Source organism: Dendrobium catenatum, unplaced genomic scaffold, assembly GCF_001605985.2.
Source record: "Dendrobium catenatum unplaced genomic scaffold, ASM160598v2 fragScaff_scaffold_1344, whole genome shotgun sequence".
Taxonomy (NCBI): Eukaryota; Viridiplantae; Streptophyta; class Magnoliopsida; order Asparagales; family Orchidaceae; genus Dendrobium; species Dendrobium catenatum.
This window is the reverse complement of record NW_021319806.1, coordinates 334,095-348,521: the sequence shown is the minus strand read 5'-3', so window position 1 is coordinate 348,521 and position 14,427 is coordinate 334,095. Positions and strand designations below refer to the sequence as shown.

The window sequence follows — 14,427 nt, the reverse complement described above, 5'->3', positions numbered from 1 at the left end:
AAATTCTTAGAATTATAAAATTTTTATGAATAAATTGTCATTATTATTATGTTAATTTTATTACTTTTAATTATATTATTATTTATTACGTCATCCGGTTCGACCCCGGTTCGACCGGTCGAACCATGAACCTCTCATTCTTCCGGTTCGTTGTCCGGTCCGGTTTTCACAACCTTGGTTATGACAATAAAATATACTTATTTAGATATTTAATAAAATTATGTTGTATTTTAAATGCATTTAATTTGATAATTTTAATATTTTTTTAATTTATATTAATTTTACCCTAAATTCTATGTATGTTCTAATATATTTATTTTACACTTAAAAATTTTATATGTTTTAATTGAATACTATCAAATAGCTCCTAAAACCTTGTTTTTTTTTTTTAATTCTTTGTTTTAATATTTATTTTACACTCCTCACCACGGTTTCGGAATAAGGGTCATCTAAAGCGAGGCAGAGGAGAGAAGGTTTAGATGAAGATGGGTTGGCTCGGCATTTCGTCGAGAGCGGAAGGCAGGAGTAGACTTGTCTTAATTTGTCAGGAAGAGAGAGAGAGAGAGATTCAATTAAGGAAAATTTACATACATACTACTTTTTAACATCTTATTTATATATCTAACACTCAAAAGTTTAATATTACATACATACCACCCTTTATTATTTTAATATTAAATATGCCACTCATATTTCCTTCATACTACTCATATTTTTCATTTCTACCGCTCATATTTGATATAAAAATGAACTATGAGTAGTATGTATGTAATATTAAAGTTTTAGGTGTTAAATATGTATATAGAATAGTATAGAGTGTTATGTATGTAAATCCTTGAGAAATTTACATACATACCACTTTATAACATCTTATTTACATATCTAACATTCAAAAGTTTAATATTACATACATACCACCCTTTATTATTTTAATATCAAATATGCCACTCATATTTCTTTCATACTATTCATATTTTTCATTTCTACCACTCATATTTGATATAAAAATAAACTATGAGTAGTATGTATGTAATATTAAAGCTTTAGGTGTTAAATATGTAAATATAATAGTATAGAGTGTTATGTATGTAAATCCCTGGGAAATTTACCTACATACCACTTTATAACATCTTATTTACACATCTAACACTCAAAAGTTTAATATTACATACATACCACCCTTTATTATTTTAATATCAAATATGCTACTCATATTTCTTTCATACTACTCATATTTTTTATTTCTACCACTCATATTTGATATAAAAATGAACTATTAATTAGAGCTGGAATGTGAATTAGGCTAATGAGAAAATGGCTCTTAAATATACATGTGATGGTGTATGCCTCTTAATTGAAGTATTTATTATTTTTTCAAAGATATATTTAATATTATACCTTTTCATATAATAATTTAAAAAAAAAAACTACCTATGCCGTTTTCAAGCTCGAATAAAAAAGTTTAGGAAAATTTTAAAATAATTAATTTAGCCCCCCTTAATAAATTTTCTGGTTCTGTCACTGAGAATTCCTTTATACTTAATTTCTTTTTGCATTTTTCTTATAATAGCTCGATTAAAATCATGATACATACTATCAATATTTATAGCTTATTTTAAAGAATAATTATTTAGTTATTTTAGATTTCATATTTAATATAAGTATCATCAAAATTATGCCCAATAATTAGAGAAGAGTTGTTTGTATGTATTTTGTGATTTATCACTCTTCATTATGTATATATTCAAAGATAAAAATATGGTTATAATTTTATCTTTAATATATATTTTTTTTTTAATATTTTCTATATGCTCTTCATCAAAGCAAATTAATTAAACTAATTTAAACTGTTCAATGTCATATCCTATAATTAAAAAATATGTATTAATAGAAAAAATATCAAACATTCTTATATAAATTTTTTTCCCAATAGCAAACTGTCATTTTCACTCAATCAAAATCTTTTCGTCAAGAACCTAACAATCCATTTCAATCAAATTGACCAATAATTAATACAAAAAAAAAGAAGTTTATTAAGGGAAGATGATTGTTAGCTTATCGCATTTGACAACCAGCCTCTTAGGGCGTGTTTGGGATGACGTCTTCGCTGTTGTATGTCATGAAATGTGATAGAGTTGTTGTTTGGGGCCATGAGGTCATGCTCCATTCGTCCCGCGGTTACTTTTTCTGTCCTGAGATAGACATTAAAACTTAAATACCCTTGTGAAATACTCCGTGTCTTCTTCTTCCTTGTGAAGTTTGACAATTCATCCATTTTTTACATACCTCTTGTGGCACCGCTCGGTGTTTCATTCACAACCTTGGATGTAGAGGTGTGAACTACTGATCTTCCTTACAAGAAAACAAGGGAAGATGACTGGAATCATGGCGCTCGAGGTTGTGTTAAACACGCGAGAGGTGTCGATGTTACCGTAAGGCTATCGTAAGCTTCATCAACCACCAACTTCAGGTCTGCCAGGACGAGGAATGGAAAGTGATCAAGAATGACCTTCTCCATTGAAGTTCATTAGTGAGCTCAAAACCAGATCTATAGTAATAACATAGATTTTAATTTAGAATTTTTAGTTTGTTATTATATATATTTAAAAAATCTTTACATTTATATAATTTTTTTTCATCTCAATATATATAAGAATATCATGATAATTTGTTCGCATATAACAGGAGCTCGATAATTATACTCTATAGCAATTTGAGTAAATAATTTTCTATATAAGAGTTTCAGCTTTTAACGACCGTCGCAGTATTCCCAAACGTACCCAAGTTTTCTTCTCCAGCTGTCACCGCAGCTCACCTGGAAGGCAATTTTCCGATGCCTCATTGAAGCATGAGGAACTTAAATTTATGGTGACATACAGCCGTTGGATGCTTCGCGATAAGCGATCCACGGCATCAAGATTATCATTTTTTCCAGCAGATTACATAATCATTAATGAAGAACGAAGGAAAGTGAACCCGATTGGATGAAACACTGAACATGTATTGGTGGATGAGATTTTCAGCCCACGTGAAACCGACGGAGAAGCTTCTTTTTTCGGACTAATATTTTTTTCTTTTTCTTGTGAAAAAAAAAACTATTTAGGAAGCCTTCTTTGACTTTAGGAAGTTGTTGACTTCCCGCCGTCCTAATAATTTTTTTAATAATATGCGACAAATTTTTTATTTTTTTTTTGGAAGCTTAGGGGCAAAAGCCCATTCATTGATAAAGAAAAAACTAGTTTCATGTGTAAGAAAAGAAAAAAAAAGGTGAAAAAAAAAAACACCTCAGAACTACGTCAACCACAAAATTTACACATGTCAAAAAGAGGAACACCAAAAAATTTGGAAGTTGTAATAGTTGGGCTCAGTGTTAAAACCAATTGCTGAAGCCAGAGATGATCGGAGCTCCCGGTTGCAGATGTTGCCGTCCAAATTCAGTGGTTGCAAACCACCGCCATCCTGGGAGCAGCCAGCAATTGAGCATCATTGCCCCCAGCTCCATAGCCTCAGCGGGACGCATCCAAAAACTCCGCAAAAGCCTCCAACAGAAACAGAAAATCATGTAAGCAAAAAACAGGGAAGCCAATTGATCAAAAGAGTGCAGCTCGTTAAAACAGATCCTGCATAAAATGTGCATCTCTCCATTTAAAGGCTTTAGCCAAAATCGCCTTTTTGACCTTCCCACACACAGAAGTAGAGGAAGCAGCAGTCAAAGCAAATCTTCTTTCATTACTTTCTCTCCAAATAAAGTATAAAGTGCAGCAAATAGTTAAGTATTTAAGCCTTTTTGTTCGAGTATCATAACTAGGATTGTCATTCACCCAGTCAAACAACTGCAGAAGATTGGGCCTAAGAAGAATTGAGGCACAATCCGAGATATTAATGATGGTTATTTTAAAATAAAATTGTTTGGTTGATTGAAAAAGAAATATAATATAAATGAAATATATTTTATTTGAAATGCTTATGAGTTATTTATATAAGTGTCAAATAAATATAAATGATTGTTATCGAGCTCAAGCTTTTCAAACAGATCTCCACTAGACTTGTCAACTTGTCGAGCAGCTCGCGTAGGTGACATTTCGAAGGGAAAAGGAAATCGCAGGACAACACGGGTGGGAAAACAAAATATCGACTAGGAAAAATGAAATGATGATTACGAAGCATGACGATCAGCCTCAAAACTACGGAGCACGAAGACAGAGCTCGGGACGACGGAGCCATCGAGGCTTGCTTGTTGACATTGGGACGATGGAGCTTGAGTGCTGCTAGCCTGCTCAGAAGTTTTGCAGCCGAGCTCGACTTGAACATTGTCTAGCTCAAATTAGACTCGACTCGTTTGCACCCTATTTCCAAAAGAAGCCTTAAAATAAAGCTAAACATTTATTATTTACTATGCTTTTTACCTATTTTTTGTCGGCCATAAGAAAGCCCACACACAGAGAAAAAGAGGAGGTGGAAGAAGAAAGTGAACAATTGGATTGATTTCACGGTCGTCTTCTTCGATGCTGGATCTATTCTTTGCGGCGGCTCTCTCGGCGATGCCGCTCACGCTATACTTGCCGCCGCTGAGGAGCCTAAATCTCTTCGTGCAGACGGTGGAGATCTTCGTCAGGGAATCTTCCGGCTATACAAGCCGCGCTATTCCTATCCTCAGCTTCGGCTTCCGCCGAATTCTCTCCCCTCTGCTCCAAATAATCAGGTAGAGAGCCGATCCATCGTGCTCTTCGCTCTTCCTCGCCATGGGATACGAGATCCCCCTTTCTGCGACTTCTTTGTCGGTTCCCCCTTTCTTTGATCTTTCCCTCTTGTACAGAAGGGATTCAGGTTCTAATTTTTTGAGTGGATTGGATGGATATTATTTGTTCTTAAAGCGTGTTTTGGGTAAAAATTGTGTGAATTTGATGGACTTAGTTTCAATTTTTTGAGATTAATGAGATCGGCTTTGGTGAATTTTTCCCATGTTTCCATTCTTTGTTGTCTTTTTTATGGATTTGTAGTGTTAATCTTCTTTAATCTCCTGCTCTCCCTTATGAAAACAGCTCAAGATTATCTTCTTATGATGTATTAAGCTTCTTCTGGCATTTTTGTTATGTTTGTTGATGATTATTATAGAGATGTTTGGATCTATTTCTGGCTTAAGTCCTACATATATTACAAAATTTGTATTAAGAAATAAATGTTAGTCTTTTGCATTAGTTAGAGCATTATAGAACAATGCTCTAAAATCTATGTAATTAAGGTTTTATTTGAGACAACTTTTTTTACTGTTAAAGCAGCTTTTTAGTATAAATTTTTTAATTTTTTTTTATTAAAAAACAACCTTAAGAAGCAAGAAAAAAAGCTTTCCAAATCAAGTCTAAGATTTTATTTGGGATGGCTCTCTTATTACTTCTTAAAACAATTTTTTAATAAAAAATTAATTTAAAAGCTGTTTTAAGCAATCAAAAAATCATCTCAAATGAGAGAAATTATTCTGTGCGGAGGTCAAACGCAGAACGTCATCCGGAGATGAACCAGAATGTGTCACGTCAGTGGTATCAAGCACTACCTAGCCGCGGTATCGAGCGAAAGGGTGACATGACGCATTATTATTGGTCTCCAAAAGACGTTTCACATCCGCACAGAAAAATTAATCCTCAAACGAAGACTTCTTTTGGGATAATTTTTTTGTTACTTTCTAAAATAATTTTTTTGTACAAATTTTTTTAAAATTATAAAATTTTATACTAAAAATTTTTATGCGTCTCGATTTATTGATGCGGCTGAACGCAAGGCTGTTTGCTATCGATTTTGTTTCATCCTCTCCCTCATAACTTTTGGTCATCTCTCTTCTAATTTACTCTCTTCTAATTTACAGCCAAAATCTATTTTGTCTACTAATATGAATCTTTTAATTTATAGCCAAAATCAGTTTCCTAAAACTGTTATTTATAGCCATCACTTATACAATACAAAACAAAAGCATTACGAAATGGTCACAAAAATTCTAAGACGGTGGCCAGAGATAGGGGCATCAATTTCGGGTTATGAGTCAGGTTCAGGTCGAATCCGGAACTGACCCAGCATCATTCGGGTCAATCTGAACCCGGCCCATTTTTCACAAACAGGTCATTTTTTAGACTCGAACACGACCTGCTTCGGGTTCGGATCAACCTGACCCGACCCGCGGAATCGATTGATATCTCCGGAGCAGAAGCTGGAACTCCATGTCAGTGATCGTAGCATCAGAATCAACCCACCAAAGCCACTTGGTTTCCGGATGGTTGATCAGGCAGCATCGATGATGTGGAGCAGATCGAAGCGGACAACGAGACCGATGGGGAGGAGGAGCCGGGCATACCGACGCGAACGACCATCCTGACATGATGTGACAAGACAAGACGCAGAGGCAAAGTTGAAGCTTGATGTGATGTTGGATGACGATTGAAGCGGATTGCTGAGCTGACTCAGACGTGGTTTCCGAGTCAATATCGGCTTTTCGGGTCAACGGTGGTCAGAGTTGTGTGTTGGTGACAGCCCGACGGAGGTCCAGCAGCGTTCGAAGTCTTGGTGGAAGTCCAGTAACAATCGACAATCGGGCTATGGTATGACGATAGTTAAGCGGAAGTTCGACGGTTGTTGGTGACCGGGTGGAAGTTTGGCGGTGAATGGCGGCCGAGCGGTGGTCCAGCGATGATCGGTGGCTGAGCTGTGGTTCGATGATGGTCGATGGAAGTTTGCCGACAATGGTGCCAGGTTGGAGCTCTAGATCTTTGAAGTCTCAAAGCTCTTCCCAGTCTCTAGCAAAAGGTCCAAGCCCATTCCTCTTTCAGGTGAGAAGTGAGGATCTATTTTTTAAATTTTTTAGATTTATATGCCCCATAAATATGAAGAAGATCTGAGACAAATTCGATCAAACGGCCCCTTTTCATGATTTATAAGACGAACTTTTTTCTTTAGAAATCATTGAATTTATTTTTTTTTATTGCCATAACACTGAAAAAGGCTATATAATAGCACAAAAATAGGATTATCTTATCCCTACCGCTACATCCTTCTTGTTTTCGAAAAATACATATTGAATATGCCCCAAAAAAGTAATTACTAATTACTTACATAATATTTAAAATTAATCTATTTATAAAATTTACATCCTCTTATCTTTAACATCTGAATTATCATTATAATTAGGGATGTCAAAATAGGTCAATGGGTCAGGATCAGGTTCAACTCTGACTTGAAATCGAACATATCCCATTTTGATTTAAAAATAATAATTACTTTTAATCATAATTTCAGATTAATTAATAAAAAATAAGATAATCATACCAAAATATAAAAAAATTTAAGATAAAATAATTTAAACGTGTCGTATTTTGTTAAAATCTAGTTGAAGGGTCAACACAAACCAAGGGGTGTCAAAATGGGTATTCCGGTCGGTTTGGGTCAAACCTGAAATTGACCCCTGGATCAATTCAACTGACCCGAACCCAACCCGGCTTTGCAAACTGGTTAGAAATTTAGACATTGACCTGACCCACTAGGTTACCGAGTTGAACAGACTCGACTCGCTAACCTGAAATGCAGCCATGCTCAAACGAGTTCCGGCTCGAGCACATGTGGTGGCAGGGGGCCCGAGTGAGTGCGAGCGAGCGCAACCTATGCAAGTGCAAGTGTCGGAGCAAGCAAGGCTCCAAGCGTGGGAGAGGGCAAGGGCATGGGTTTAGTGTGGGCACAAGTTCGGGTGCCCACGCGAGTGCGGGAGGGCTAGCTGGGGAGTGTTGGACAACGAGAGCATTGCGGGCGGGATCACTACAAACTAGAGATAAATCGTGTCATTTTTTGTGTTGATTTTGTATTTCCGAGTATACCTGAACCCGATACAATTTTAGAAACAAATTAGAAAATAAAACATAAACCCGACCGGTCTAACAAATGGGTTCTATATTTGACACCTCTACGTAAACCCGACCCATTTATTAATCGGATTGAGTGGAACTCTTGTCAGGTTGATGGGCCAGATCATTTTATTTTACATCTCTAATCAAGATATCAAAATTAACAATAAAATCTCAATCAATATTTTCATTTTTATTAAATTCCTTAAAATTTAATCGTATCACATGGAAACGCACTAACTTTATATATATGAAAACTTTGTAAATATTAGGTTTTATATATGTAATTCCCCCCCCAAAAAAAAAAATCAAAAGTTGATGATTGGCAAATTTGATGCGTTCATGACAAAGCATCCAAAACTTTACAGAACACCCGCATCATCTTTTTGCTTAAAGCTATACTTAGGAGCATTTGCTTTTTTTTCTTTTTTTTATGGGACAAATTTAATTATAATTATTAAAAATTTATCTAAGTTACATAACAGTTCTTTGTTCGTAAATACTCAAACAGCAAATTTACAGTCAAAAAATAAAAATTTTCATGAGATAAATCCAACAAATTAAGAATACACTCATACAAATTCAAAATGAGATTAAAGCTTCGCTTAGGACAATTTCTTACAGCTTCTTAAAATAATTTTACTCCAAAAATCCATAAATAAAATTAACCTCTCTATGATAACTCTAATGTCTCAAGACTTCTATTTACATCATGAAAGTCACCATTCATATTCTATATCTATTACATTACATGAATGTCTTCCACAATTATGATAATGACATTATTTTTAAATCTATAATTCTAGTTAATATAATTCCTTTAATTGAGTCAAATCTTATGGTTTTTTTTTTTCAAATTTTCTACATAAAAATCTCATTAGCAGTAGGGGTGTCAATATTTGACATGACTTGAAAATCCGACCCAAATTTGTCCCAAAAATTCTAGGTTATGGTCAACCTGTTTGATAGACAAGTCGAGTTCGGGTTCCCAAAATCGACCCATTTAAAAAAGCGGGTTGTGTTTAAGTCAACCCGCTAACTTGAAATTGACCCGGATCTAAGCCGATTTACCAGCACATACCCAATTCGTCATTTCACCTCCTTCAAGGACGAAAGCAAGAAAGGGTTGGATCGAAAGCAATGATGATGACGGGTGGGCCGACCGCAGGGACTAAGGTTTACTTTTCCTCTTCCCCATCGTTGTTCGCTGACAACGTTCCTTCCTGTCAGTTTGGAAGACATGACAAATCGCTATTTCATCTGCAGTTGGATCGGAAGCAATGACGACGATGGGCCGACAACAAGGAGCTCATCATTTTGTGGTTGGATCGGAAGCAACGACGACGACATGAGGGAGCTCGTCGTTCGTTCTGCAGTTGGATGGGAAGTAACAACGATGTCACCGGAAGGTCTGGGTCCGTGTTGCATTTTCTGCTCGTGTCGGGTATGGTCAACCGGCAACCTGGCGGGTCAGGTCCATATTGCATTTTCTGACCCATTTGCAAAAATTAGTCAAATTCAAGTCAGGTCAATTAATAGCGGGTCAATGTTGGGTTCGTTCGTTCCGAACCCAACCCGATTCGTAATCTAATTTTGACACCGCTAATTAACATATATATATATATGAAATACTATTAAATTATTTAACTGCATATGAGATTTTCTTGCAATACTAAGGTTAACTACCTCTGCAATTACAAGCCATACCCAATATTAAAAACTTAAATAATTAATAATTAATATCTTTTACAATAGCATTATAATTATTGAGTCAGCTGACAATTTATTAAAAAAAAATATACAGTACTATTTTTAATTAAATTTAACGCAAATCCAAATTTAAATGTTCTATCAAAATGGATTAGCCTTTATTTCTAATTGATCGAAATTTAAAATTTTAATTATATATATATAATTAAATCTAAATTATAAAATAATCAGATAGAAATTTGAAATAAAATCGCGAATTGGAGCGTACTTTTTCAAGAACATGTCGCTCATCTTCTCCGCTGCAGCGCTGACAGTAACCATTTGCTGCAGAACAAATATTATTTCCTTAAATACCGTTCCCTCACATCATTTCCATTGGGATTAGGGTTTACTGCGAATCAACGCGACCCATCCAACTCCTTCGCCGATCCGATATGAGCTCCTACTCCTCCGTCAACCGCAGAAACTACACTGCCGGCCACCGCGACCGCCGGGCAGCCGCCCCGAAGCAAGAATGGGTCCCTCGCGGCTCCATTGCATTGTCGCCCCCGGCCAATACCGGATCGGTACCTTCTATCGTTCAAGATATCCAAGACAAGCTTGCCCGCGGCGCTGTCGAGTGCATGAGCTGCTACGACATGGTCCGCCGTTCCACGCCCATCTGGTCTTGCTCCACCTGCTTCTCCATCTTTCACCTAAATTGTATCCGCAAGTGGGCTCGTTCACCGGCCTGCATCGCTGCGGACGACTGGCACTGCCCCGGATGCCAGACCCCTCAATCCACCCCCGCCCGGCATCTCTCATACACTTGCTTCTGTGGTCGCCGCCGTGATCCTCCTAATGACCAGCACCTCTGCCCGCATTCATGCGGCAAGCCCTGCGGGAAGCCCCTTGATGGAGGAGGGAAGAAGCTCAGATGCCCCCATTTCTGCGTCCTCCAATGCCACCCTGGCCCCTGTCCCCCGTGCAAGGCTTTTGCTCCGCGTCGGAAATGCCCATGTGGGAAGACCAATGTGGTCCGGCGGTGTTCCGATAGACGAGCGCCATTGAGCTGCGAAAAACCATGCAATCGTTTTCTTGGCTGCGGCCGCCACACATGTGAGCGAGTGTGTCACAATGGTGCCTGCGGTTCTTGCCTGGAACTCCTCACTACTAAATGCTTCTGTGGTAAGAAGGAGCAGGAGGTGATCTGCAGCGATGTGGCCATGAAGGGCAATTTTGATGAGAAGAGCAGGCTCTTTTCCTGCGACGATGTCTGTGGCCGCAGCCTCTTATGTGGGAACCATTTTTGCCGAGAGAACTGCCACCCGGGGCTTTGCGGAGAATGTGAACTGCTTCCTGGAAAGATCAGCACATGCCATTGTGGAAAGAAGAAGATTGTTGATGAGAGGATGACCTGCATGGATTTGATTCCGACTTGCTCTAATGTTTGTGGAAAGCCTCTTGTCTGCAAGACCCATTTTTGTAGAATGCGGTGCCATGAAGGAGACTGCCTGCCCTGCTCAGCCCTTGTCCAACAGCGATGCCGGTGCGGCTCTTCACGCCGCACTGTTGAGTGCTATCAGCTGTTCGACACAATGTTCAAATTTCTCTGCGAGAGAACTTGTTACCGGAAGAAGAACTGCGGCAGACACCGTTGCAAGGATCGCTGCTGCGTACTATCAAAAACTGGAGACTTCGATCCCCATCTCTGCTTGCTTCCTTGCGGGAAGATGCTGCAGTGTGGAAAGCTTACCTGCCAACTTCCGTGTCATGGCGGCCGGTGCTCACCTTGCCTCGAGACCATCTCCACCGACATAACTTGTGCCAGTGGAATGACAACTATCTCTACAAACCTGGATGCTCTTCATGTTGGAGAGAATTTAGCAACCTCCGATGTGTTTTCTGACATTATGTGGAGGCAGCCTAAAGAAGGATCTGGGAACAGTATGAAAGTTTATGTCTTCTGCAACATACTCATGGAAAAGAGAGCAGCTTTGCTACAGATTGCAGAGTGGTGGAAGCTTCTGGTCCAGATTGCTGGTTGGGAGCCCAAAAGTTTACCGACAGTTCATGCCATCTGCAAATCAAAGCCTGGTTTTCTGATGGTTGCTGCATATCCTCCAGCTCATGATCCATTGATTGATATGGACCCAAGGTGTGTGGTTGCATTACCGTGCCTCCCCATGGATGCTGATATAAGCTCTCTGGTATTGAGATTTGACAGGGTGAATGAATTGGTTTGTTTGAATGATAAGAACTCCATGGCTGTTTTGAGTGATCCTGCAAGGGTGGCAACTGCATTGCAACGCCTCAGCCATCGATTTACTTTCCAAGGTGCTGCTCCAGCTGCATCAAGGAGCAATGAATATGGCAATTCATCGAAATGGACTGTGGCTCTGGAGATGGATTTAACAGAAGCATCCATTCTTGTGTGGAGAGGAAACCATGGGAATCCAGTCCTGGAAAATGCTAACCGATGGAATTTGCTTGATGATGTAGTTTTGGAATCTGCAAGTGAATGGGAGGGGCGACTCCAATTGAAAGATGACTCTTTGGTAGAATCTTTAGTTGATAGTGGATAAGTGTGAGGAATCTTGTGACTGAGATTGGATCAATCGTCTTTAGAGATTAGAATAGCTGTTCTCATATTTTTCTTGCTAATGTCTATTGCAAGAAGTGGAAACGATCCCAACAAATTGTACCAATCTTTTGTTATTGCTTATTCCTCATTCATGCTATTGAAATTCTTCTTTTGGCTTACTATGCTAGCTAGCACTTGCATATTTTATATTTCTAACAAGTCATCTTAGAGTCAAACTAATTTATTTCAAGTCAAATAAAATTTAAAAGATTTTTTAGCAAGTTTCAAGCTCCAAGCTTAATTATCTCCCATATTCCAAATAAGTATCATTGTTTATCTTGATTTTATTAACACTGTCATTATTAGATCTCAAGTCCTGAGTGAGAAAGGTTGAGGGTTGTGTTAGGTAATCGGTAGCCAACATAGAACTTGTCGAATAATCATGACATTAATTCTTTAATACATTATGTTAATACTAGGACGTGCCCTGTAAGCAACACATTATATGGTCTGAATGCTGCGACAAGTGAGTAAAAGCCGCTACACCGTTGATTTCATTATCATTTTAATGTTTTAAGAATTTTGCTTCAAAAATGTTGTTGTTTTAGACTCTATCTATTATTCCATAATGAAATTTATCATTTATATGAAGTAATTCATAAAAATTTTGTACTAAAAATTTATTTTAAAAAGCTAACAAAAAGTTGCTCCAAACTAAAAAGCTTAGAGGTAAAAGATGCTTTTTGCATGGAATAATTCTAATTTCTGATATACCTAAAGCTACTTGAGACAACTTTGTCATGTTTATCAAAAAAAATATATTGATTTCTAGAACATTTTATTATGATCAAGCTCATCATCCTTCATTCTAATAATGTAATTATATTATGCGGTTCTCAATCAAAAATTTAATAAATTTGAAGGGCTGATTTATAAATGAAGATAGAAATATGTCAGTTATTATCGAAGGAAGTTATACTACACTTAATATATTCTCAAATTTTATAAAGCATTATGTACTTAATTATATGATTATTTACATAGCTTATTTTAAAAAAAATATTACATATAAAAAAAATTATTTTACACATAAAAAGTTCACCTTTAATCTCTAAAAAAATTGTGCCAACTTCTTAAATAAATTCCTAAAAGTTAAAATTAGATTCCCAATGAACATATCAAAATGTATAAGGTTTTATCCTTAAAGCGCTTTAGACTTTTTTTTTAAATAATTTTTTAATATAAATAAATTAAAATTTTTTGTACGAAAAAATTATTTTGAAAAGCAATAAACAATTGTAGATGTGCTTTTTAATGGTGAAAATTATGTTAAAAGCATCATTTTTTAATGTGAAAAATTCATAAAAAAAATCAAATTGAGCTTGTAATCGAGCTTATAATCGAGTCGAGCTCGAGCTCACTATTCGAGCTTGAGCTAACGAGCCTAAAACGAGCCTGTTTTCGGACACACGAGTCGAGCTCGAGCTCGACTCGACTCGTTTGCACCCCTAACCGTACCTACATACCTCAGCACGAGGAAAAAAATTGCAATCAGCCAAGAAAGCAATAATATTTAAATTTTCAATTCACTATACCCTTTAGGGGCTCTGTTTGGAGAATTTTTATTCTGGAATATCCAGAGACTAATAAAAATGCAACATATCACTCCAAAAATATACAACACTCGGTACCAAGCACGTAACCAGACAAAAGTACCTTCCAGTATCAACACAGAATAATAACTCCTCTTTGGAACAGCTTTCTCATTACTTTACTTTTAACTTAACAAACACAATTTCATTTAACTACTATTTTTTATTAATTTCTCATAATTAAATTATTTTTCTCAACAACCAATTTTATAAAATACTAAAATCGTTCCAAACACACTCTTGGTTTCATTTGGAACAGCTTTCGTTTAATTTCTAAAGCAACTTGCTAGTATAAATTTTTATATTAAAAAACTACTTTAAAAAATAATAAAAAAGCTGTACCAAACAAAATCTTACTCTACTTTAAACAGCTTATTCTAAACCTAGCTAATCGTTTCTAGATATTAAATTATCATATGAAATTTAAACAGCTGAAAGAACTTGCAATCAGCAACTGTTTTTTAGGTAAAATTAAATTCCAGTAAATTATAAACAAGACACCGCAAACAATTTTCATACTGCTTTCTAGAGCAAAAATTTCAAATTTAAGAAATTTTTTACTAAAAAACTGTTTTAGAAAGCAAGAAGAAAAACATCCCAATATTTTGTAGCAGATCTTCAG

At 36.5% G+C, this 14,427-nt stretch overlaps 1 protein-coding gene across 1 annotated transcript; it reads left to right on the top strand.

Annotated features, from left to right (window-relative positions):
- The first annotated feature begins 10,024 nt into the window (after window positions 1-10,024).
- Window positions 10,025-12,154, top strand: LOC110097742 (NF-X1-type zinc finger protein NFXL1). Its single transcript, XM_020824288.2, has one exon. It carries the CDS (start codon window positions 10,025-10,027, stop codon window positions 12,152-12,154), a length of 2,130 nt encoding a protein of 709 aa, XP_020679947.1.
- The last annotated feature ends 2,273 nt before the right edge of the window (window positions 12,155-14,427 follow it).